General features: G+C 31.2%; 4 protein-coding genes and 1 long non-coding RNA gene across 6 annotated transcripts; all 5 read left to right on the top strand.

Moving 5' to 3' along the window:
* Positions 1–1,823: 1,823 nt before the first annotated feature.
* LOC114170509 lies at positions 1,824–2,825 on the top strand. Its single transcript, XR_003601087.1, has 2 exons — positions 1,824–2,001; positions 2,506–2,825. It is a non-coding gene; the product is annotated as an uncharacterized LOC114170509 (long non-coding RNA).
* A 4,205-nt stretch (positions 2,826–7,030) lies between these two features.
* On the top strand, positions 7,031–9,664 carry LOC114170099 (purple acid phosphatase). Its single transcript, XM_028055584.1, has 8 exons — positions 7,031–7,198; positions 7,273–7,473; positions 7,615–7,726; positions 7,855–8,084; positions 8,238–8,376; positions 8,601–8,821; positions 9,014–9,135; positions 9,223–9,664. The coding sequence occupies exons 1-8, from the start codon at positions 7,031–7,033 to the stop codon at positions 9,422–9,424; spliced, it is 1,395 nt and encodes a 464-aa protein (XP_027911385.1). The 3' UTR covers positions 9,425–9,664.
* Positions 9,665–10,755: 1,091 nt separating this feature from the next.
* On the top strand, positions 10,756–13,426 carry LOC114170098 (purple acid phosphatase-like). The gene is made up of 8 exons (XM_028055583.1): positions 10,756–11,081; positions 11,156–11,359; positions 11,501–11,612; positions 11,764–11,993; positions 12,147–12,285; positions 12,364–12,584; positions 12,749–12,870; positions 12,958–13,426. The coding sequence occupies exons 1-8, from the start codon at positions 10,914–10,916 to the stop codon at positions 13,157–13,159; spliced, it is 1,398 nt and encodes a 465-aa protein (XP_027911384.1). The 5' UTR covers positions 10,756–10,913; the 3' UTR covers positions 13,160–13,426.
* Positions 13,427–15,827: 2,401 nt separating this feature from the next.
* Positions 15,828–18,718, top strand: LOC114170101 (purple acid phosphatase-like). Its single transcript, XM_028055585.1, has 8 exons — positions 15,828–16,272; positions 16,347–16,547; positions 16,679–16,790; positions 16,937–17,166; positions 17,325–17,463; positions 17,893–18,113; positions 18,281–18,402; positions 18,490–18,718. Exons 1-8 carry the CDS (start codon positions 16,105–16,107, stop codon positions 18,689–18,691), a joined length of 1,395 nt encoding a protein of 464 aa, XP_027911386.1. The 5' UTR covers positions 15,828–16,104; the 3' UTR covers positions 18,692–18,718.
* Positions 18,719–20,739: 2,021 nt separating this feature from the next.
* On the top strand, positions 20,740–22,762 carry LOC114169143 (cytokinin riboside 5'-monophosphate phosphoribohydrolase LOG1-like). Of its 2 annotated transcripts, none has more exons than XM_028054182.1 (7): positions 20,740–21,066; positions 21,186–21,283; positions 21,370–21,400; positions 21,504–21,603; positions 21,786–21,856; positions 22,080–22,223; positions 22,307–22,762. In XM_028054182.1, exons 1-7 carry the CDS (start codon positions 21,049–21,051, stop codon positions 22,370–22,372), a joined length of 528 nt encoding a protein of 175 aa, XP_027909983.1. In that variant the 5' UTR covers positions 20,740–21,048; the 3' UTR covers positions 22,373–22,762. The 2 variants fall into 2 exon arrangements, with proteins under 2 accessions (XP_027909983.1, XP_027909982.1); XM_028054181.1 differs by having other exon boundaries at positions 20,741–21,077.
* Positions 22,763–23,055: the final 293 nt, after the last annotated feature.

Raw genomic sequence — 23,055 nt, 5'->3', positions numbered from 1 at the left:
ATAAATTACTGAAAATTTGATTAATATTTAAAGTATACATAATCATATCACTAGAAACAATTGACCATGAAACATCAGCCTTTTTTTCCATAAAAGAGATAACAAAAATTATTGGAATCAAGTGAGCCTACCATGTTTAATGTTTATGAATAATTTTTTTAAGCTATTTTTTCAAATTCCAGCGAGAAAATCATTGGCTTAATGGTAAGAATATTTGATTCATGTTTTACTTATTAACTTATTAGCTTTTATTATTGCTTCAAGTTCTATCTAATTTCATTAGTCTTAGTAATTATTAGTAGTAAATTAATACTATAGGGTTTGCTTCATGACTAGATATGATAAAATGTTATCATAAGATAATATATAATGATAGAATATAAATATGCGTAAACTTTTAATTATAGTGATGATGATTAGGATAATAATAATAATAATATTGGTAATTAATAATAACCCACAATGATGGTTGGTGAGAACTTGAGAAATATGCTAAAATTAAGAAAAAAAAAAAAAAAAACTATCTATTTGTTGAAGGGTTCCCAATAGAAAGAGATAAATCAAAGTCGTTTGTCAAATAACGAGTGCTGCAAATGGATATATAGTGTGAAAATCATTAACCAACAACTCAACAAGAAGAAGTCCTAATTTGACTTCAAATTTTCTAATTCTACTATGAGTGCATATATATACTCATTTTTGGTATAAAGTATGTACCCCTTTTATAAGTTAAAAAATTAAGTTTAAATTACTTTTCATAATAGCTTTCTATTTTATATTACATAAATATTTAATTACTTCCTAATGGTATTCTAATTTGTTTTAATAAGAATATTATTGAAAATAAAACTATAATTGCTAAGTTTTTCTAGGGGAGATACACTTTTCATTTTTTTTTTCTTCTTACATTTTTTTTTATCCATAAGTTTAGAAACATATATAGTTAATATTGTAAGACAAACAAAGTTTAGTCAACGGAAAAAAGACAAAGGAAGTTTTGTCATACGTGCATATTATTATATATGTTCACATGCTACACGCCTATGTATTTTATTCTGAATATATGAAAAATATAAATTTATTATTGAAAAATAATATTTTAATAACTAAATTTTGATAATATTTTAATATTTTAATATAAATTTATTATTGAAAAATATAATTTTCTCTCATTTCGTGAATTTTTATAAATATTTTTTTATTTATTTATATTTCAAAACCATTTCAAAAATATAATTTCAAATTATAAGAAAAAATTATTAAAATTTAATTATCATTATCGTTTATTTTTCTTTAACAGAAGAATTCTACGTTCATACGAGTGCCCTAAAACCTGAATAAGAAAACATTAATCATGGTATTGACCAAGACAACAACGAGGAATTCTCTTGAATAAGAACACACAGAGACAAAGAAAAACCAGTATGAAGTTTGGTGAAGTCTTTTAAAAGAGAAAATCGAATAGTCCACGTAAAATATTTTTTCATATATCTACATGTTAAAGTGATATATATACTTTCAGATAACAAAAACAATGTCCTATGTGTGAATAAAAAATGTTTTATTTCTCTGTCATGTCACACTCGATCGAGCACAGTGGTTATGGTAAGATATATTCAATTATTTGTTGACGAGTCCATAGTAATTTATAGCATTAAAATTTTGGAGCTAAACTCATGCATGAGCGTGTCTATCATGTTCAAATCACATAAATATTATTTATCATATTATCACTGTTTGTTGTTATTATTATAATCAAAAACCATGTGAAGAAAGCAGAAAAGAATTGAGAATGATCAATTATAAATACTGATGCAAATTGCAATAAAAGCAATTGTAAGTTTCAAAGGTACAAACAGAGCATACATATACAACTTTTGAAGAAGATGGCTTCATGTTTTGATTTTTTTCTTTCTCTGAAATTTGGCAAAATGGCAAAGCGTCTCGTTCGGTGGACCGGTAATGATAAGTCTCAAGCTTTGCCTCAGCCATCAAAATCTCGTAAGTGTATTTGCTCTTTGATATTCTTCTTAACAGGAAGAAACTCCGATAGAAGTGAACTTTAAACCTAACTCAATCCCATAAAACCAATTTGTAAAGTGAGATTTGCACCTCACTTATATACTATGAATTGACTTTATCTTTAGTCGATGTAGAACTTCCAACAAACTCATTTTACAAGTCGATTTTGCAAGATTGAGTTAAATTTTAAGTCCACTTCTTAACATGGTATCAGAGTCATAGTTATAGTCAATCTTAACAAGATTTGATATTTGTTCGGCCTATTGTATTATTCGCTATCGAAAAATTTATGAACATGTTTGATCGGTTATCAGATTATTTATTAATGTCTAGTCCTACGTTTGAAAGATTTTATGGGATTAAATTAGGCTTAAAGTTCCGTTCTTAACATTTTTTTTCGTTGATATTCATATCATATACATGTATAATATGTGGTGAAATGAATTAGAAACTGAAAAATTATGTGTGCTTGGTTCTGTGTAGAAGTTAGAATTTTGACGCGAGACCAACCAGGAGGATTTAATTATTGATCGTAACATGCAGCAGATGCAGATGCAGCACACAGTAACTGTGACAGATTAATTATTCTGTGATGAATTTATTAGAGTTCTGTTACTTAAGGTTTAGCTTCTTCTTTCTTAAGTTTTAGTTTCTATATTTTGCAGAAGATTTAGCTCGTTAACTATTGAAGTGATGGAGTTGTATCTTCTGTTTTAGCTTCTGATGTACAATAGTTGTAATTGAATTGGTGAAGCAATAAAAAGTTACCTATATTATGGTCATCTGTGATGGCAAGTCTTAAATCTGAGTTTTACATATTTATAATAGATAAAAAAAGATGAATATTATATAAATATTTATAAATTTATTGTCTTAATTTAAATTTAAATTATATCGATCATTTTTGTGAATTTGTCTCAATTTATTAGTGTAATTTTTTGTCGATAATTTTTTCTTAACTAAAAATTATATTAGAATCAATTATTATTTTCTTTTTGAGTTCCTTCGTATCAATAATTACATATGAATATGTTTCTTTTATATTTTTAGAAGATTTAAATAAATATTTGATCTTTATTTTGTTTACGTTTGTTTAATTTGATTTTTATTTTCGTTTTACCTTTAATTATGTTTAGTTATATTTTTATTTTCGTCAATTTTGATTAATTTAGTTTATTTTTCCAATCATATTTAAATAATTAACTTAGGGAACAGTACTTTTCATGTATTAACTTCTGATTTTTTAATTTTTTTTTAATTTCCTTTAAACACTATTAACAAAAATTACTAAATTGATGAAAATTAATAAAAATAAAAATATAATAAAATGTAAAAAAAGAATTGAACAAACACAATAAAGACAAAATGAGTATTTAACCGTTCTAGAATTTGAGTAATTTAAACTAAGGAAACAATGTTTGTGAAATGGCTAGCTAAAAGATTCCTCATTCAATAATTAAACTGAAACTCTCAATTGAAAAATGTTACATGAATAAATAATGAAATAGAACCAACCGCATGGGACAATTTTATATGCAACAACGTGCACCACAAAAATGTATCATAAACTTGTTGATTAGTTATGACTCTAAATTTATGTGTTTGAGAATAATTTTTAATGAAATAAACAAAGTTTACCGTAAAATTGTTGATTAAGGAGTATAAATATAAAATTTACTTAATATTCGTGATAGAAATGGAATGATATATGACAGTGTTATTCAGATAAAAATGACTATAATGAATCAAATATAAAAAAAAAAAATCTTTAAACCTTTAAATTCAAATAGATATTTTCATTTTTTTATATAAATGTGTTGATAACGAATCTCTTCAATGATAGGAAAAATATATATTATTTCCTTTATCATGAAACAGTACATTTTAAACGGGATCTTGTCTGTTACCTAAGTCATAATTAGACTTTTTTCTTTCTTAATTGTTTTTTAATCACGATTATTTTTTTTAATCACGATTCAATAAACCCGTGATATTTCTAATTCACAATATTTTTTTTTCAGAATTTTTTAGCGGGTTTCGGTTAGTTGTTTCCTTTAGTAGTTAACTTAAGCATCCAATATTCTTTCAGTTTAATTTAATTTTGACAATAAATAAATGTATATATAGTATTACTATCCATAATATTTAATTTTTTAAATTAAATACGAAGATAGAAATAAATACGTACGTAATAGTTTATCTCAATAATGTGCTATAATATTTTGCGTGTACCATTAAATCTGTTATTAATAAATCTAATAGCAAAAAATTAATAATTTAATTAAAAAATTTATTCACACATATTTAAATTACTAATATCAATTGTTAATACTCAAAACATCATTTAAATAAACATGTTTAACTTTATAACTCACTATATAATATTCTTAACCACATTTAAATTTCAGACTAAAATTATTATTATTATTATTATTATTATTATTATTATTATTATTATGTATGATTTAAATTAATAATCGTTTTCGACTTTATAACTTATTATATAATAACTTAAATCACCATTTCAAAACTTGTATTTAAAATTTAAGTCTCCGTATTATAAATATTTTTATTATTTTTGCGTAAGCATAATTTGAAAATAAGTATAAATTACTTTTATTACTCATAATTATATCTTATAGCATTTTTCATAATACTCAAAATTTGAAATTCAATATTAATAATCATTAATCATAAACTCTTAACTCTCATTAAAATGTTTTACAATATTAATTAATTATTTCCACGTCATTTTTGTTAAAATTATACTAAATATATTAACTATCAAACAAATTCATGTAATTGTTTAAAAAAAATTAAAAATAACAATCAATATAACTTGATTAGAAAATGAGGAAAAAAATATAAATCGCATCAGAATTCGGTAGCATAGCATGCGCGATAAAGGTAAGAAATTGAGTCTAAAATACTATTTTCTCAAGGTTGACTATTTATGTACACAAAGATATATTGTGTAACCTTTTTTTTTTAAAGGTGGATATAAATAGAAAAGAAGTTTCTCATAACAAAATTTAATAACAAGATGTGGTGAATATCATTTTTACATGTTTAAAATTAAATAAAGAGTTAAGTATTTATTTTAATTCTTAGTAAAAATTAGAAGGTTAAATATATTTTTTGGTCCAAAGTGAATTTTAGAATTAGTCTATCTTCGAAACTTTATACCAATTTAGTCATTTATCTTTAAATATACGTGGATTTAGTCATTCTTATCAAATTTTGTTAAGTTTATTTGACATTTTAAACGCATTTGATGATAACATTTGAGTTAACATCGAGGCAGAAATGTGTCAAACAATGTAAACAATTCAAATACTATCATCAAATATGCTTGAAACGTCAGATAAACTTAACAAAATTTGGTTAAAATGATTAAATTCATGCATTTTGAAAAGGGTTAAATATGTTTTTGGTCCCTTAACTTTCGATGAATTTTGAAATTAGTCCATTTTGAAACTTTAGACCAATTTAGTCCTTCATCTCTCGGAATATGTAGATTTAGTGCTTTTAATCAAATTTTGTTAGGTTTATTTGATGTTTCGTACGCATTTTATGATTGTATTTGAGTTGTTTATACTGTTTGACACATTTTTGTTTTAATGTTAAGTCAAATACAATTGTGAAACGCGCTTGAAATGTCAACTAAACTTAACAAAATTTGATTAAAAGGACTAAATCCACGTATTTCAAAAGATGAAGGGCTAAATTGGTTCAAAGTTTCAAAATGGACTACTTCCAAAATTCACTGAAAGTTAAGGGACCAAAAACATATTTAACCCTTTTTAAAAATGAAAGACTAAATTGGTCATAAATGTTGAAGAGAGACTAATTCCAAATTTCACTGAAACTGGAGAAACCAAAAATATATTTAACCAAAATTAGAATTAGTCTTTTCTTAAAATTTTAAATCAATTTATCATTTATATATAAGAAATGGATGAATTTAATATTTTTAACAAAATATTGTATTTTGTTAGATTTATTTAATGCTTTGAACGTGTTTCTCAGATAATATTGAATTGATAAAAATGAGTTAAATAATGGGAATAAATTTCATAAAATCTGTTTAAAACGTTAAATAAATTTTAAAAAAAATTAGTTAAAAATATTAAATACATACATTTCTAAATTAAAATAAAATTAGTCCAAAATTCAAAAAAATATTTCTATTTTTTAATAAAAGTTAAAAAAAAACATATTTAACACTAAAATAAAAATTTATAGATGCCTCAGAAAGAAAAATTATATGGAAAATTATATGGTCAATTGAAATTTTTGGGTAAGAGTGATGATTTGATTTGGTGTGACCCTATGTATTTTGAGAGTGACATCGAAAAACACAACGAGTGAATATAATCTAAAAACGACTAAAAAAAGATTCCCAAAGAACGTTTGATCCCAAATATAGAACAGTGCTTCATAGTGTTAGTGGGGTTGTCCGGTCCATTCGGGGCACCTTCAATGGTGTGAATGAACGCCATTTCCAAATCTATTCCCAAAGCAAAATACTTTTTGCACCTCTCTATCTTCAAAGTCAACTTTTTCAGCCATCATCGACACAAATTGCATCAAAAATCTTTCCTTTTCACGTGTGAAGAGAGAGAGAGAAAAGAAAGATGAATAAGCGTATGCGTGTAAGAGAATCAGAGAGAGAACCGATAGAAATATACATGCATGATGTGACCTGATAGGAACACGGATCCATGAATATTACTGATATAGATATTTTACAATAATAATTACTTTACCAGTACTACATTGGCTCGTTTTTTCGGTCCATGCGGTTATCGCAGACTCCGCGGTTTCTTGTGTTTTTTTTTGAAGAAAACTATGGACAACGTTGGCTTCAGTGTCCCATTGTCACGTTGACCTTTAATCTGAATATTCCTTGTTATATGCCATTCATAACATTTAGTAAACCCTTATTATTAGTATATTATTAGCACATTCATCAGTGTTGGGACCTGCATCAGTAGGATCGAGCAAAATGGGTGTTGTGGAGGGTCTCTTAGCTTTAACTTTGGTTCTGAATGTGTTTGTGGTGTGTAATGGAGGCTCAAGCAGCTCCTTCACTAGGAAAACCGAGAAGACTGTGGATATGCCACTTGACAGTGATGTTTTTTTTGTTCCTCCTGGTTATAATGCTCCTCAGCAGGTACATAGTCTTTACCCTTTCGGAGTTTTCGTTTGTTTGAATTGAATCAATGGTAATGGGTGGTGTGTATTAAGGTTCATATAACGCAAGGTGACCTTGTGGGGAGGGGAATGATAGTGTCATGGGTGACGATGGATGAACCGGGTTCGAGTGAAGTGCGTTACTGGAGTGAGAACAGTGGGAAGAAGAAGATTGCAGAAGGAGAAATTGTTACTTATAGGTTCTTCAATTACTCTTCTGGGTTTATTCATCACACCACCATCAAACATTTGGAGGTACTTCTCTTTTCCATTGTTTAAATCTTGTGTTGCTTTTTGTCCACATGAATGCCATGGCAGAGAAGCTTGTGAGAAAAAAGCAAAAGGGCATTTTTATTTGTGAATCAATTGCTGGTATGTGTGCTTCTTTTGGGGCAGTATAACACCAAATACTACTATGAAGTTGGACTTCGGAACACAACACGACAGTTTTGGTTTGTGACTCCACCAGAAATTGGCCCTGATGTACCATACACATTTGGTCTCATAGGTAACACTACTATATAGTATATGGTCTTTTTACTACCATGAATGGTTGAACATTTACTTAGCATTAATTTGAGATAAAAGGTGCTATATGTTTATGTTTGTTGTAAACTGGTGTGACATTATTTGTAGGGGATCTTGGTCAGAGTTTTGATTCAAATGTGACTCTTACACACTATGAATTGAGTCCAAAAAAGGGACAAACTGTATTGTTTGTTGGAGATCTCTCTTATGCTGATAACTACCCGAATCATGATAATGTGAGGTGGGATACTTGGGGAAGGTTTACAGAAAGAAGTGTTGCATATCAACCATGGATTTGGACTGCAGGGAACCATGAAATCGATTTTGCTCCAGAACTTGTAAGCTTCTCAAACAAATTCACTTTATCTGGTTTTAATTATCTGGAAAACTTCTCTTTGTTTTTCTCAACAATAAATTATCATGTAATGCATTTTCCAGACCAAATCTTGGTAAGAGATGAGTTTTTAACATAGATGAACACTTTGTTACAGGGTGAAACCGTACCTTTCAAACCTTTCACCCACCGTTACCATGTTCCTTACAAAGCATCTGAGAGCACTTCACCCTTCTGGTATTCTATCAAGAGAGCTTCAGCATACATCATTGTCTTGTCCTCATACTCAGCTTATGGTAATTCCCTCCTATGTCTTTTGCATCGTACATACTTTTCTAGAGAACACTGCTTAATTCTATGATTTCAAACGAACTCGGCTCTTAGAATTATCTATGTATCAACTTAATGTGGAATTTTATTGTTTATGTAAAGCATGATGTTGGTGTCCTTAAGTTCTTGACCAACATCACTACTTTTAAAATGGTAGCCCTTTTGTTATAATAATCTTGGTTATTCTCAGGCAAATATACGCCACAATATACATGGCTTGAACAAGAGCTACCGAAAGTTAACAGGACAGAGACTCCATGGTTGATTGTTCTCATGCATTCACCTTGGTACAACAGCTACAATTATCACTACATGGAAGGGGAAACAATGAGAGTAATGTACGAAGCCTGGTTTGTGCAGTACAAGGTTGATGTTGTCTTTGCTGGTCATGTCCATGCCTATGAACGATCTGTAAGTGCTAAAACTCGAAATTTCTAATGTTTCTGAAAGCCACCAGTATGAATCATGTAGCATTAGGCTTGCATTCAAACTTGGAAACGTTCAAGTAAATGTCAGCTTCTGTTTCTAAAATTCATGTAAAACCAACAAAAATATTACACAAATGCACTTCAATAATCTCTATCACTACATGGTATGTTTCAGGAACGTGTTTCTAACATTGCATACAACGTTGTAAATGGCGTCTGCACTCCTATAAAAGATCAATCAGCTCCTGTGTATATCACAATTGGTGATGGAGGAAACCTTGAAGGCTTAGCAACCAAGTAAGCTCATTGATCGTAACATGATGATTCTTGTCACATTTTTCCTTACTTTTGTGTCATTAAGGTTGAACAACATTTGAACTGCAGCATGACAGAACCACAACCAGAGTATTCTGCATTCCGAGAAGCCAGCTTCGGACATGCCATATTTGACATAAAGAACCGAACACATGCTCACTACAGCTGGAACCGAAATCAAGATGGAGTGGCTGTGGAAGCTGATCACGTTTGGTTTTTTAACCGATACTGGCACCCAGTTGATGATTCCACCGTTCAGGTTTCACATTGACGCTCACATCACTGATCTTAGTACGATAATGCATAATTTGATGTCAGAAAATTCATCAGAGGGCAACAAATTGGTGCCAATACCACCAACATTGATTATCACTGTATCTCAATCTCTGTCACAGTTGATAAATACAAATTGCGTGCTTCTTTAGGTAGCACTGCTGAAAAACACAGAATTAATGGGTGTTTCTGTGCACAAAAACACTAAATTGACCCTAAATTTTACTGTTTGTCGATATGTTCTGTTTTCCTCTCGCTATTCACTCTTCTATGTAATTCCCTACCCCAGTGCCCACTGGTTAGCAAAACCCTTTTTTCTGGCAAAACCCTTTTTCTTATATCATTGGGTGCAGGGAAATATTTGATGAAGTGCAGAAAGCAATAATGAGTTTATTCAATTTTGTGTAAGCTCGAGTTTGGACCAAACAATTTAACCACATACTATAATTTAAAAAAAAAGAGAAGTGGTTATCTACAAAAATTAAGAAAAGAGTAAAATATTTCTTTTTCTTCTAAAATATATAGAACGTTGTTTTAGTACCTATAAAAAAGTTGTTTGCAATTTGTCCCACTAATTTTCAAACTTGTTACTTTTGATTTGTTTACACAGTGATTTATAGAGGAAAAGTGATTTAGACAGCGTTTGCAATCATCCTGTTATTAATTAATACTATAAATATAACCTTAACATTTTAACATAAAGTGTTACTAATTTTATGAACAATAAATGTGTAGTTGCATGCACAATGTTTTTGCTCATGGACGTGGGGACCAAAACATTAAAACCAAAAGAGTAAAAAGTCTTTTGGTAGGGTTATAAGGTTCATTCGATCAACTTGAATGGTGTGATCGCCATTCCACAATCTATTCTCAACCATACGTTGCAAATTAAGTCTTCACCTCTATCTTCAAAGTCCACTTTTTCAGTCAACGTCAATTATCGCAACAAAAATCTAGGGAACAATGTGACCTGATAGAACACGGATCCTTGAGTATTATGGAAATTATACGTCATCAAGAGATAAAGACAATTTTGTACTAGAGATAAGACAATTTTGTATTATATAAATATGGTGCAAATCTCACTTTACAAGTCGATTTGGTGGAGTTGAAATAAGTTTAAAGTTCACTTCTTAACATGGTATCAAAGTTATTATTTTCAAAGTCTATTATAACTGAATTTTTTTGAACATTCAGTTCCATCCCTAATAGACTAATAATATATAACCCGATCTGAGAGGAGTGTGTTAAAAATTTCACGTCGACTTAAAGAAAATTATTTTACCGTCATTACATTATTATTACTGTTATCAGTCACTGCCATAACTAAACCGCAAGAAAACTAAGGACAACGTTCCAAGCTTCATGGTCCCATTGTCACGTTGACCCTTAATCCGAATTTTCCCTGTTATATACCAGTCATAACAATTAACAAGCTTCATCGAGTGTTTTGACTTGGATCAGTAGCATAAAAGGGTTTGAGCAAAATGGGTGTTGTGAAGGGTCTCTTAGCTTTAACTTTGGTTCTGAACGTGGTTGTGGTGTGTAATGGAGGCACAAGCAGCTTCTTCGTTAGGAAAACCGAGAAATCAAGGGATATGCCAATTGACAGTGATGTGTTTTCAGTTCCTCCTGGTTATAATGCTCCTCAGCAGGTACATACTCTATACCCTTTCGGAGTTTTCTTTAGTTTGAATTGAATCAATGATAATGGGTGGTGTGTATTAAGGTTCATATAACGCAAGGTGACCTTGTGGGGAGGGGAATGATAGTGTCATGGGTGACGATGGATGAACCGGGTTCGAGTGCAGTGCGATACTGGAGTGAGAACAGTGGGAAGAAGAAGATTGCAGAAGGAAAATTTGTTACTTATAGGTTCTTGTCAAATTATTCATCTGGGTTTATTCATCACACCACCATCAGAAATTTGGAGGTACTTCTCCTTTCCATTATTTAAATCATGTGTTGCTTTTTGTCCACATGAATGCCATGGCAGAGAAGCTTGTGAGAAAAAAGAAAAAGAGCATTTTTGTTCGTGAATCAATTGCTGATATGTGTGCTTCTTTTGGGACAGTACAACACCAAATACTACTATGAAGTTGGACTTGGGAACACAACACGACAGTTTTGGTTTGTAACTCCACCAGAAATTGGCCCTGATGTACCATATACATTTGGTCTCATAGGTAACACTACTATATAGTATATGGTCTTTTTATTACCATGAATGGTTGAACATTTATTTAGCACTAATTTGAGACATAAAAGGTGCTATATGTCTGTGTCCTAATAGGCCAACAATATGTTTGTGATAAACTGGTGTGGCATTATTCGTAGGGGATCTTGGTCAGAGTTTGGATTCAAATTTGACGCTTTCTCACTATGAATCGAGTCCAAAAAAGGGACAAACTGTATTGTTTGTTGGAGATCTCTCTTATGCGGATCGGTACCCGAATCATGATAATGTGAGGTGGGATACTTGGGGAAGGTTTACAGAAAGAAGTGTTGCATATCAACCATGGATTTGGACTGTGGGGAACCATGAACTTGATTTTTATCCAGACCTTGTAAGTTTCTAATGCGATTTGACTCCATTTTGTTTTAACTATCTGAAAAACTTCTCTTTGTTTTTCTCAACAATAAATTGTAATGTAATGCATTTTCCAGTCCAAATCTTGGTAAGAATAGAGTTTTTAAGATAGATGAACACTTTGTTACAGGGTGAAACCGTACCTTTCAAGCCTTTCACCCACCGTTACCATGTTCCATACAAAGCTTCTCAGAGCACTTCACCCTTCTGGTATTCTATCAAGAGAGCTTCAGCACACATCATTGTGTTGTCCTCATATTCAGCCTATGGTAATGCACTCCTATGTCTTTTGCATATTACTTTGAAAGTGGTAGCACTTTTGTTAAGCTAATCAACGTTATTCTCAGGCAAATATACGCCACAATATACATGGCTTGAAAAGGAGCTAAAGAAAGTTAACAGGACAGAGACTCCATGGTTGATTGTTCTCATGCATGCACCTTGGTACAACAGCTACAATTATCACTACATGGAAGGGGAAACAATGAGAGTAATGTACGAAGCCTGGTTTGTGGAGAACAAGGTTGATGTTGTGTTTGCTGGTCATGTTCATGCCTATGAACGATCTGTAAGTGCTAAAACTTGAAATTTCTAATGCTTCTGAAAGCCACCAGTATCAATCATGTACCATTAGGCTTGCTTTCAAGCTTGGAAACATATTATGTTCCTAAAATTTAAGGTTCCATGATCTCTTTGGAATCAGTATATGATTGATGTGTTGCTATGTATCAGGAACGTGTTTCTAACATTGCATACAACGTTGTAAATGGCATTTGCACCCCTATAAAAGATCAATCAGCTCCTGTATATATCACTGTTGGTGATGGAGGAAATCTTGAAGGCTTAGCAACCAAGTATGCTCATTGAACGTAACATGATGATTCTTGTCACATTTTTCCTTACTTTTATGTTATTAAGGTTGAACAACATTGGAACTGCAGCATGACAGAACCACAACCAGAGTATTCTGCATTCCGAGAATCCAGTTTTGGACATGCCGTATTTGACATAAAGAACCGAACCCATGCTCACTACAGTTGGCACCGAAATCAAGATGGAGTTGCTGTGGAGGCTGATTCCGTTTGGTTTTTCAACCGATACTGGCACCCAGTTGATGATTCCACCGTTCAGGTTTCACATTGAAGCGCATATTCACTGATCTTTGTACAACAATGCATAATTTGATGTCAATAAATTCTTCAGTCGGTAACTATTTGGTGGCAAAACCACCAACATTGATCTTCCATGTCTATGAATCTCTGTCACAGTTGATGAATACAAATTGCGAGCTTCTGTTCTGAAACTCTGTATACTTTGATCGTAACAGTTCGTGTCAAATGCATAATGCAGTGTTCTTCTAAATTCTCATAATGCAAAAGACTTAAATAAAAGCAGCTTGAACTTGAATTACCCTCAAATGCCTGGTTTCTGACTATGTTAAGAGTAGTCATCTTTTGGAGTTAAAAAGATAATAGAAAATAAATAAAGATTGATGGAATTTATTGTGAAAATCTATGATATGCTACATTTTAATTTTTCGAATAACTGTTTAGAATAAAGTTGTAAAGAAAATTAGGTTATTTTTCTTGATAATTTATTAATTCTTTGTCATCAACGTTAAATTGATTGATGGAGAAGTTCAAAATTTGCGTGTTTCAAATGTTGGATAAATAATTAATAATAAGCTATTGAGTTTATTTTATTGAAAATATGCATAAATTATATTTAAATAGTGAATATACGTGGGAATACTATAAGATTAAAATTTAATTGTTACATAGATATAAAAATGTGAAAAAAATTGAAATTTTACTTAAAAATTAAATTATAAACTTTGGAATCAATTAATATAGAAGAAATCAAATTTAAATAAGCTTGAAAATGATATTCATTCAACTATCGAAGAAAACAAAAATACATTGAATTATAAAAAATAATATTCATTGAACAAGCATAACACTATTTAGTTATATCATATATTGTCATGTATTATTTATGTTGATGACACATTTTTTAAAAATCTTTCTTCCAATAAATTAGTTCACACTAATCGAAGTATGATCTCTTGTTGATGAGATGAATCTAAGTATAATCACACGAACCGAACCGAACGTGTTGAATTTTAAAACACATTGAAAAAAAAAAGGAGAACATTAACCCTTAATGATGAATTTAAAGGAAAATTTCACTTTATAATGTGCGTAAAAAATTTCACACCCAAGTCTTTTCAGGACCAACACCACAATCGTAAACATAATACTTTTCTCCAAATTAAATATAACAAGTGTATAAACAGTAACATAAATAAATTTTGGAATTTAAAGGACAAGATTCAATTGGTATGTGAATCTTTCACACAAATAACTATTTTGTCAAAGTGAAGAACATAGAGTTTCGAAATTGGTAAAAACATAAATATTTAGGAAAAATAGAAAAATATTATGAGATGAGAAACAAAAAGGTGAAATGGGAGTGGCAAAGCATTGAGAATAAAAAGATGAGAAGAATGCAAAAGACACATAAGAGAAGAGAAGGTAATGTTAGGGTTAAGGTTCAAAAGAAGACATACCAGTTGGGTGGGGTGTAAAGTATTAGAATTGCAGTGAATGTGGTAAGGTGGGACAACGAGAGCAAGGGATAAAGGCGGCATGGCCTTTTACGATAGTAACGGGGATGAAAAGCTCATGATCATTGTCTCAATGGTGGTGATTGAATTAAAAATGGAGTGTGCACAATGTTTAGAGTATGAGGTTATCCAAGAAAAAGAAACAAATAGAATACACAATTCAATTAGTAAGTAGTAAATCGATAGAAGTTCAATTTTTTAAAAATAATACTGTTTAATTTTTATTATAAATAATTTATTTTTTCCGCTTTAATATTTAATTTTTGTTATAAATAGTTTAGATTTTTTGTTACTTTAATATAATAAAGATAATTATAGTTAAATGTAGTTAGATTAATTTTGTTCGTCCCTAAAAGATAAAATAATTTTATAAAAATGAAATATTCATGAATATAAAGAGAAAATAGAAAAAACAAAAAATTATAACAAAATAATAACATAAATAACATACAACTGAAAGAAGTTATCAAAGATATTTAATGAAACCTATCGTTTTTATATTGGTCAAACTAATTTTATCAATTTCTTTTTCATCACAACAAATGCTTCCTTTTAATATCCTTTATTTATTTTGTTTGAATTCCTTAATTATTTTTTAACCTTTCATTACTTTTCGTTTTATTGAGAAGATCCAAATTGAACTTTTTACGATTTTGATTTATTTTAATAATTCCTTTTAAGTATACATTTTATATGATTGGACGTATACATAATTTCATGCTATAATAAAAGTAATCAATCCTATTAGTACGAGAGATATTAATCAATATCCTATCACATATGTTAAATTTTGTTTAAAATAACTACAAATATTTTCTATAATGTCATATATTGAGGTTAAAGATCTAAAATTTAGAAAATTTCATTTAAGAGACAATAACCAGATAATCAAATCAAAAGACGAAAAAATATATGACAAAATTTTAATTTATTTTTATCAGCAAACACGTAACAAAGTAAATATAATAAGTACGAAGAAATTAAATCTATAATAAATTTAAAGGTTAGTCAATAAATAATTATAAAATATTTATAAATAGAAATAAAAAATAATGTTAATGGATTGTGTCTACCTCTCCTTTCACAATCGTTAACGTCTCACTTTCCTCACAAAGACTAATTCGCTTGAAACAAACACAGAAATCTAGCGAACAATTTCTTTTCATGTGAGATGGAAGAGAAAGAGAGAAAGAGAGAAAGAGAAAAAAGATGAATAAGTGTGCGAGTGTGATAGATAGAGAGACACGAGACCTGATAAGAACATGGATCCTTGAATATTTTATCATCATACATTATTATTACTGTTATCAATCACTGTCTTAATTAAACCGAAAGGAAACTATGGACAACGTTGCAAGCTTCATGGGCCCATTGTCACGTTGACCCCTAATCTGAATATTCCTTGTTATATGCCATTCCTTGTTATATTCCTGGATCAGTAGGATCAGAGGGTTTGAGCAAAATGGGTGCTGTGGAGGGTCTCTTAGCTTTAACTTTGGTTCTGAATGTGTTTGTGGTGTGTAATGGAGGCTCAAGCAGCTCCTTCACTAGGAAAACAGAGAAGACTGTGGATATGCCACTTCACAGTGATGTGTTTTCAGTTCCTCCTGGTTATAATGCTCCTCAGCAGGTACATACTCTATACCCTTTCGGAGTTTTCTTTTGTTTGAATTGAATCAATGGTAATGGGTGGTGTGTATTAAGGTTCATATAACGCAAGGTGACCTTGTGGGGAGGGGAATGATAGTGTCATGGGTGACGATGGATGAACCGGGTTCGAGTGAAGTGCGTTACTGGAGTGAGAAGAGTGGGAAGAAGAAGATTGCAGAAGGAGAAATTGTTACTTACAGGTTCTTCAATTACTCTTCTGGCTTTATTCACCACACCACTATCAGAGATTTAGAGGTACTTCTCTTTTCCATTTTTCATTGTTATGTTCTTTGTTGTCCAGATGCACGCCAAGGCAGAGAAGCTTGTGAGAGAAAAGAAAAAATTTTGTGAATCAACTTTTGATATATGTGCTTCTTTTGTGGCAGTATAACACCAAATACTACTATGAAGTTGGACTTCGGAACACAACACGACAGTTTTGGTTCGTAACTCCACCAGAAATTGGCCCTGATGTACCATACACATTTGGTCTCATAGGTAACACTACAATATAGTATAGGGTCTTTTTACTACCATGAATGGTTGAACATTTATTTACCATTAATTTGAGATAAACGGTGCTACATGTCTGTGTCCTAATAGGCCAATATGTTTATTGTAAACTGGTGTGGCATTATTTGTAGGGGATCTTGGTCAGAGTTTTGATTCAAATGTGACTCTTACTCACTATGAATTGAGTCCAAGAAAAGGAGAAACTGTACTGTTTGTTGGAGACCTCTCTTATGCTGATAACTATCCGAATCATGATAATGTAAGGTGGGATACTTGGGGAAGGTTTACAGAAAGAAGTGTTGCATATCAACCATGGATTTGGACTGCAGGGAACCATGAAATTGATTTTGCTCCAGAACTTGTAAGCTACTCAAACCAATTCACTTTATCTGGTTTTAATTATCTGAAAAACTTCTTTGTTTTCTCTCAAAGATAATTTTTAACTTTGGTGTAATGCATTTTCCAGTCCAAATCTTGATAAGAGGTGAGTTTTTAACATAGATGAACACTTTGTTGCAGGGTGAAACCGTACCTTTCAAGCCTTTCACCAACCGTTACCATGTTCCTTACAAAGCATCTGAGAGCAGTTCACCCTTCTGGTATTCTATCAAGAGAGCTTCAGCACACATTATTGTCTTGTCCTCATATTCAGCTTATGGTAATGCCCTCCACATCTTGTACATGATTCCTACTTTTGTAGAGAACATTGGTTAATTCTTTGATTTCAGGTTAACTCATTTCTGTTTTGTAATAACTTCACTTAGCAATTAGCTTTAATTTACAGCAGAAAAATAAAATTATGCTCAATAATTTCGGCTCTTAGGTCTGTATCTATATGTGTGTATCAACTTAATGTGCACTGTTGCTGTTTATCTAAAAGCATGATGTCGGTGTCCTAAATTACTGACCAACGACACTTACCTTAATAATCTGTGTGTGTATGTCAAGTTAATAGTTCAAACGTAGAAAGTTAAGTTGCTTTCTTCCGCCACTCTGTTTTTTTATTGGATTAAATGCACACCTAATCCATGATGCCACTGCTTTGAAATTGGTAGCCCTTTGTTATAATAATCTTGGTTATTCTCAGGCAAATATACACCACAGTATAAATGGCTTGAACAGGAGCTACCGAAAGTTAACAGAACAGAGACTCCTTGGTTGATTGTTCTCATGCATTCACCTTGGTACAACAGCTACAATTATCACTACATGGAAGGGGAAACAATGAGAGTAATGTACGAAGCCTGGTTTGTGCAGTACAAGGTTGATGTTGTGTTTGCTGGTCATGTCCATGCCTATGAACGATCTGTAAGTGCTAAAACTTGAAATTTCTAATGCTTCTGAAAGCCACCAGTATCAATAATCATGTACCATTAGGCTTGCTTTCAAGCTTGGAAACATATTCTGTTCCTAAAATTTGTGATTCCATATTCTCTTTGGAATCAGTATATGATTGATGTGTTGCTATGTATCAGGAACGTGTTTCTAACATTGCATACAACGTTGTAAATGGCGTCTGCACTCCTATAAAAGATCAATCAGCTCCTGTGTATATCACCATTGGTGATGGAGGAAACCTTGAAGGCTTAGCAACCAAGTATGCTCATTGAACGTAACATGATGATTCTTGTCACATTTTTCCTTACTTTTGTGTCATTAAGGTTGAACAACATTTGAACTGCAGCATGACAGAACCACAACCAGAGTATTCTGCATTCCGAGAAGCCAGCTTTGGACATGCCATATTTGACATAAAGAACCGAACACATGCTCACTACAGCTGGAACCGAAATCATGATGGAGTTGCTGTGGAGGCTGATTCCGTTTGGTTTTTCAACCGATACTGGCACCCAGTTGATGATTCCATCGCTCATGTTTCACATTAATACGCACATTCACTGATCTTAGTACAACAATACACAATTTGATGTTAAGAAATTCATCTGTCGGCAACTAATTGGTGCCAGTACCTCCATCATTGAAACACATTACACTTTTATGGTATGATTTTAGGTAGCACTGCACAAAAACACAGAATCAAATTCATCATCCAATATGCTTCTAAATTCTCATAATACTTGGGAATCGTACCATTTTGATACCAGAAACCTAAATAAAAGAAGCTTAAACTTGAATTACCCTCAAATGGCTGCTTTCTAGCTCTTGTGTCTCTCTTTATTTTGTGGGAAGAGTAGCCATCTTCTGAAGATAAAAAGAAAAAAATAAAATAAAGATGGATTGAATTTATTTTGAGAATCTACAATATGCTACAGTTAGTAGTTCTTCTTCAACATTAACATGTAATGTACACGGGCCAAAATTTGGTGTTACTTGGCCCATTTAATGTGGACCTACACATGTTAGCCTATCAGCATCTTCTTCCTGTATTCCAAAAATTTCTCCTCAATATGATATTTTGTTATTTTTGAATTATATAATTTAGGATATAAATTTTCTATTCTAGAATATACAATTTGAAATATATTTTTTTATTTTGTATTATTGAAAATATAACCCAGAATATAATTTTTCGTATTTAGGAAATCAGAAAACCCGAAATATAAAAATTGTATTTCAAATGGTATAATCTAAAATACATTTATATTTTAAATTATATAATTTAAAATTTATTGTATATTTTAAAATATAAATTTGGAATAAAAAATATATTCAAAATTATATATATCAGAATATAAATATTTATGACAAGTTGTATGGAGGTGTAGGAAGAAACCCCTAGGCTATGTAAGGTTGGTGATCAACCAATTTAACCACATACTATATTTTTTAAGAACGTAGGTGATTATCTACAAAAAATAAGAAAATAGTGCAATATTTTAGTTGAACAATCGTTAAAAAGTAGATAAACACAAAAGTTAGAGAGAATAAAACTCATATTTTGGTTGGGTCAGAAATATATTCTACTCTTAAGAAAATTAAAAAATAAACTTAATTTACTCTATCTCTTTATTAGATATTTGGTATTTATTGTTGTTGTATATAAAGTGTGTAAGTATTTATTGTGTACGGGTGTTTTATTGGATGCTTAGACTATAAAAAATTATCAGTTTTAAAGATTTTGCCAATAGTTAATAGTTGAAGAAATGCCTTGTACTTTTTTTTTAATTAGTCGGATGATACTCATTATTTTCAGATGTGTCAGTTTGGTATCCGCTTTTAAAAATATGTTAATCTAGTCCCAATTTTGAAAAAGTGTCTTAATCATATCCCTTTCACACAAAACTTATTAAAGCCGTTAACTTAATTCATGACTTTTGCCACGAAATTCTAATATAAGTATCAATATTTAATTTTGGAAGTCATTTTAAATATCAATACCGTTAACGGTGTTAATAATTTTTTGCTAAAAATGACCTAATTGAAGCATCTTTTCAAAAGTTAGGACTCAATTGACACATTTTTAAAAATGAATACCAAACTGACACATCTAAATAAAAGTAACTGTCATATCTCAGTAATTAAACCTTTTTTTTTTTGGAGTGAATAGGGACTTATTGCAATGATACCCTTATTTCACATGTCAACATCCATTTACAAAGGAAAATTTGCAAATTAGTTAGATTCACATATTCAACTCTACGAAGTATATGACATTTTTTGTCGTCAACATCTACAACTGTTACCATTCGTATCGACACGGTAAACAGTGAATGGAATTAAATATAGTTTTACTTTAAAATAAAGAAGGAACGTTTGATTTGATTGAATGGAGGTAACAGTTGCTTCTAAAGTTCAACATAGCTTGGTTTTGATTGAACAAAGACATTCCTTGCACGGTAATTCAGCATAGTGTGCAGAATTGTTGTGGTGATTGGTCAGCGCATTATATTAAGATTATTTATTATTAGAAGCAGTGATTAGAGAGTTGACAAAAAAATAAATAAATAGAAGAAGATGGAGAAGGGTCTTGTCCAGCCAAGTTCTTTTCAACGAGGCAAAATGGTGTCTTTAGATAAAATTTCTAATTCTGTAGTTTCTCCAAAAGGGTGTCTCTTTCTGTTACCCTAAAGCTAAAGCACACTCACTTTTATCTATCTAACTATATCTATATCTATATATATGTATATGCTCTTTCTTTCAGGATTATACCTTCTCTCCACTACTGTTATCATTGGAAGAATGGAAGAAGTAAAGGTGTCAGCAGAAAATAAGCAGAAAAGAAGGTTCCAAAGAATATGTGTCTTCTGTGGAAGTAGAGTGGGATATAGGTCTTCATTCAGTGATGCAGCCCTTGTGCTTGGTGAATTGCTGGTGATAGTTTTTGTATTATTTTTAGTTCCCAATTCATGAATTGGGTTATGTCTTCTCCCTTGATCAACTCTTGCATGTGTGTTTGTTTGTTCAATTTGTTTTGGGTAGGTTGAAAGGAAGATTGATTTGGTTTATGGAGGAGGAAGATTAGGACTAATGGGTTTGATCTCTGAAACTGTGCAAAAGGGAGGTGGTCATGTTCTTGGGTACTATTTTTTTTACTTTTGATAGATCACATCAGTTTCCCTTTAATTCACGAGCTTCATTGTTTGTTTATCTTTTTCCTTGTTAGTGTGATTCCTAAAGCTCTGCTTCCTCGTGAGGTACAATTGTTTATTCATCCTTGATTAGATTACTATCATCATCATCATCATCTGCTTCTTTCAATCTGAACTATTCATTACACTGACCAAAGCCTGCAATTAGATTTCTGGGGAAACTTTTGGAGAAGTGAAAACAGTTGCAAATATGCATGAAAGGAAGTCAGTGATGGCTAAACATTCTGATGCGTTCATTGCTCTTCCTGGTATATATCATAGACAAGATTTCGAAGTTCTTTTCCATATTGAAACATTCTTATAGTTAGTTACTTCACAAATATATATATATATATATATATATATATATATATATATATATATATATATATATATATATATATATATATATATATATATATGAACTAAACCAAAGTATGAAACTGTTCAGGAGGCTATGGAACCATGGAAGAGTTGCTGGAGGTGATAGCCTGGTCCCAACTAGGGATACATGATAAACCAGTAAGATCATCCTCGTTTGAATCAATGAATATGTTTGTAAGCGTTAAGGATTTATAAACTCTGATATGTTTTATAAAACAGCACATGAAGCTTGAGAAGCTGAAAATGTTTAGAAAGGTTGTGTTTTAACGAAACAAACACAAATGAAAATGAATTTTGGATATGGGTTTTTGACTTCTTTAATTTGTTAATGATAATTGACGTTGTAGCTGTGAATCTGTAGGTGGGTTTGTTGAATGTAGATGGGTATTTCAACAGCTTGTTGACCTTATTTGACAAGGGAGTGGAAGAGGGTTTTATAGACAACTCTGCAAGGCATATTGTAGTCATAGCAGACACAGCAGAAGAACTGATAAAGAAAATGGAGGTACGAAAGTACTCACAACAACATGATGATTTTGATCATAACCAAGATAAATTTTTTGGTAATTTTTTTCTTGTTTCTTTCAGGAATATGTTCCCAACCATCAGAAGGTTGCATCAAGACAAAGTTGGGAAACTGGGGAGGTGCTATGATCTTAGATGTTCATCATCAATTTGCATAAAGAACGTGTAGTCCCATTTACTTTCAACAACAAAAAATGAAGCAAAAGTACTATCTCTAGCGTGGAAATCTAAAGATTCTACATCATTAAGCATGAAACGTGCATGTTCAAAATCCATTGAATAATACTAAATTTAGTGAACTTTGAATATTTCCCTGAAAGATCCATTGACTCCATCATTAAATTGCATGTATTGTTTATGATTATTTTTGACGGACCCCATCGTCCACTTGGTCCCTGGTTTTTATTTAGAAGAGAAAATTGGTGGTTGGAGTGCGATGTGTGAATTGAAGCATTCCTCTTGCTCCTTCCGTTTGTAGACCGGTCCCATTATAAAAGTGACACTTTTGTTTGTTTTTTAGCCTCTTTCAACTTCAGAGAGAACCTGTGCAATGGACTTCACAATTCATTGGGTAACATTTCCTACTCAACAAGGGGCACCAAAGATAAAGAGATATATCCGAAAATGATATTCTCTGTAGTATAGTTCCTATGGTACAAAAACGAATATACAATCTCGAGATTTGTGGGGTGTTTTATTTTTCCCTTTTTTTTTCTTCTTTTTTACGCGTTTGTGTTTTGAAATTATTGCATTTAAAATGTTCGTGATCCTTGATAATTTCCTTAATCTGGCAGTTTTGTTTCGTCCACTTA

The sequence above is a fragment of the Vigna unguiculata genome, chromosome 11, assembly GCF_004118075.2.
Source record: "Vigna unguiculata cultivar IT97K-499-35 chromosome 11, ASM411807v1, whole genome shotgun sequence".
Classification (NCBI taxonomy): domain Eukaryota; kingdom Viridiplantae; phylum Streptophyta; class Magnoliopsida; order Fabales; family Fabaceae; genus Vigna; species Vigna unguiculata.
Note: the sequence above shows the minus strand (reverse complement) of the source record. Positions and strands in the feature narration are given on the sequence as shown.

Excerpts from the sequence above, each read along its gene's own strand:
- LOC114170099 (XM_028055584.1), top strand. The coding sequence starts at position 7,031 with ATGGGTGTTGTGGAGGGTCTCTTAGCTTTAACTTTGGTTCTGAATGTG. Across the intron at positions 7,727-7,854 it reads ATACACATTTGGTCTCATAG|GGGATCTTGGTCAGAGTTTT; the intron begins GTAACACTACTA and ends CATTATTTGTAG. Across the intron at positions 8,085-8,237 it reads TCGATTTTGCTCCAGAACTT|GGTGAAACCGTACCTTTCAA; the intron begins GTAAGCTTCTCA and ends ACTTTGTTACAG.
- LOC114170098 (XM_028055583.1), top strand. The coding sequence starts at position 10,914 with ATGGGTGTTGTGAAGGGTCTCTTAGCTTTAACTTTGGTTCTGAACGTG. Across the intron at positions 11,994-12,146 it reads TTGATTTTTATCCAGACCTT|GGTGAAACCGTACCTTTCAA; the intron begins GTAAGTTTCTAA and ends ACTTTGTTACAG. Across the intron at positions 12,286-12,363 it reads GTCCTCATATTCAGCCTATG|GCAAATATACGCCACAATAT; the intron begins GTAATGCACTCC and ends CGTTATTCTCAG.
- LOC114170101 (XM_028055585.1), top strand. The coding sequence starts at position 16,105 with ATGGGTGCTGTGGAGGGTCTCTTAGCTTTAACTTTGGTTCTGAATGTG. Across the intron at positions 17,167-17,324 it reads TTGATTTTGCTCCAGAACTT|GGTGAAACCGTACCTTTCAA; the intron begins GTAAGCTACTCA and ends ACTTTGTTGCAG. Across the intron at positions 18,114-18,280 it reads TCCATGCCTATGAACGATCT|GAACGTGTTTCTAACATTGC; the intron begins GTAAGTGCTAAA and ends GCTATGTATCAG.
- LOC114169143 (XM_028054181.1), top strand. The coding sequence starts at position 20,886 with ATGTATATGCTCTTTCTTTCAGGATTATACCTTCTCTCCACTACTGTT. Across the intron at positions 21,284-21,369 it reads GGAGGTGGTCATGTTCTTGG|TGTGATTCCTAAAGCTCTGC; the intron begins GTACTATTTTTT and ends TTTCCTTGTTAG. Across the intron at positions 21,857-22,079 it reads TAGGGATACATGATAAACCA|GTGGGTTTGTTGAATGTAGA; the intron begins GTAAGATCATCC and ends GTGAATCTGTAG.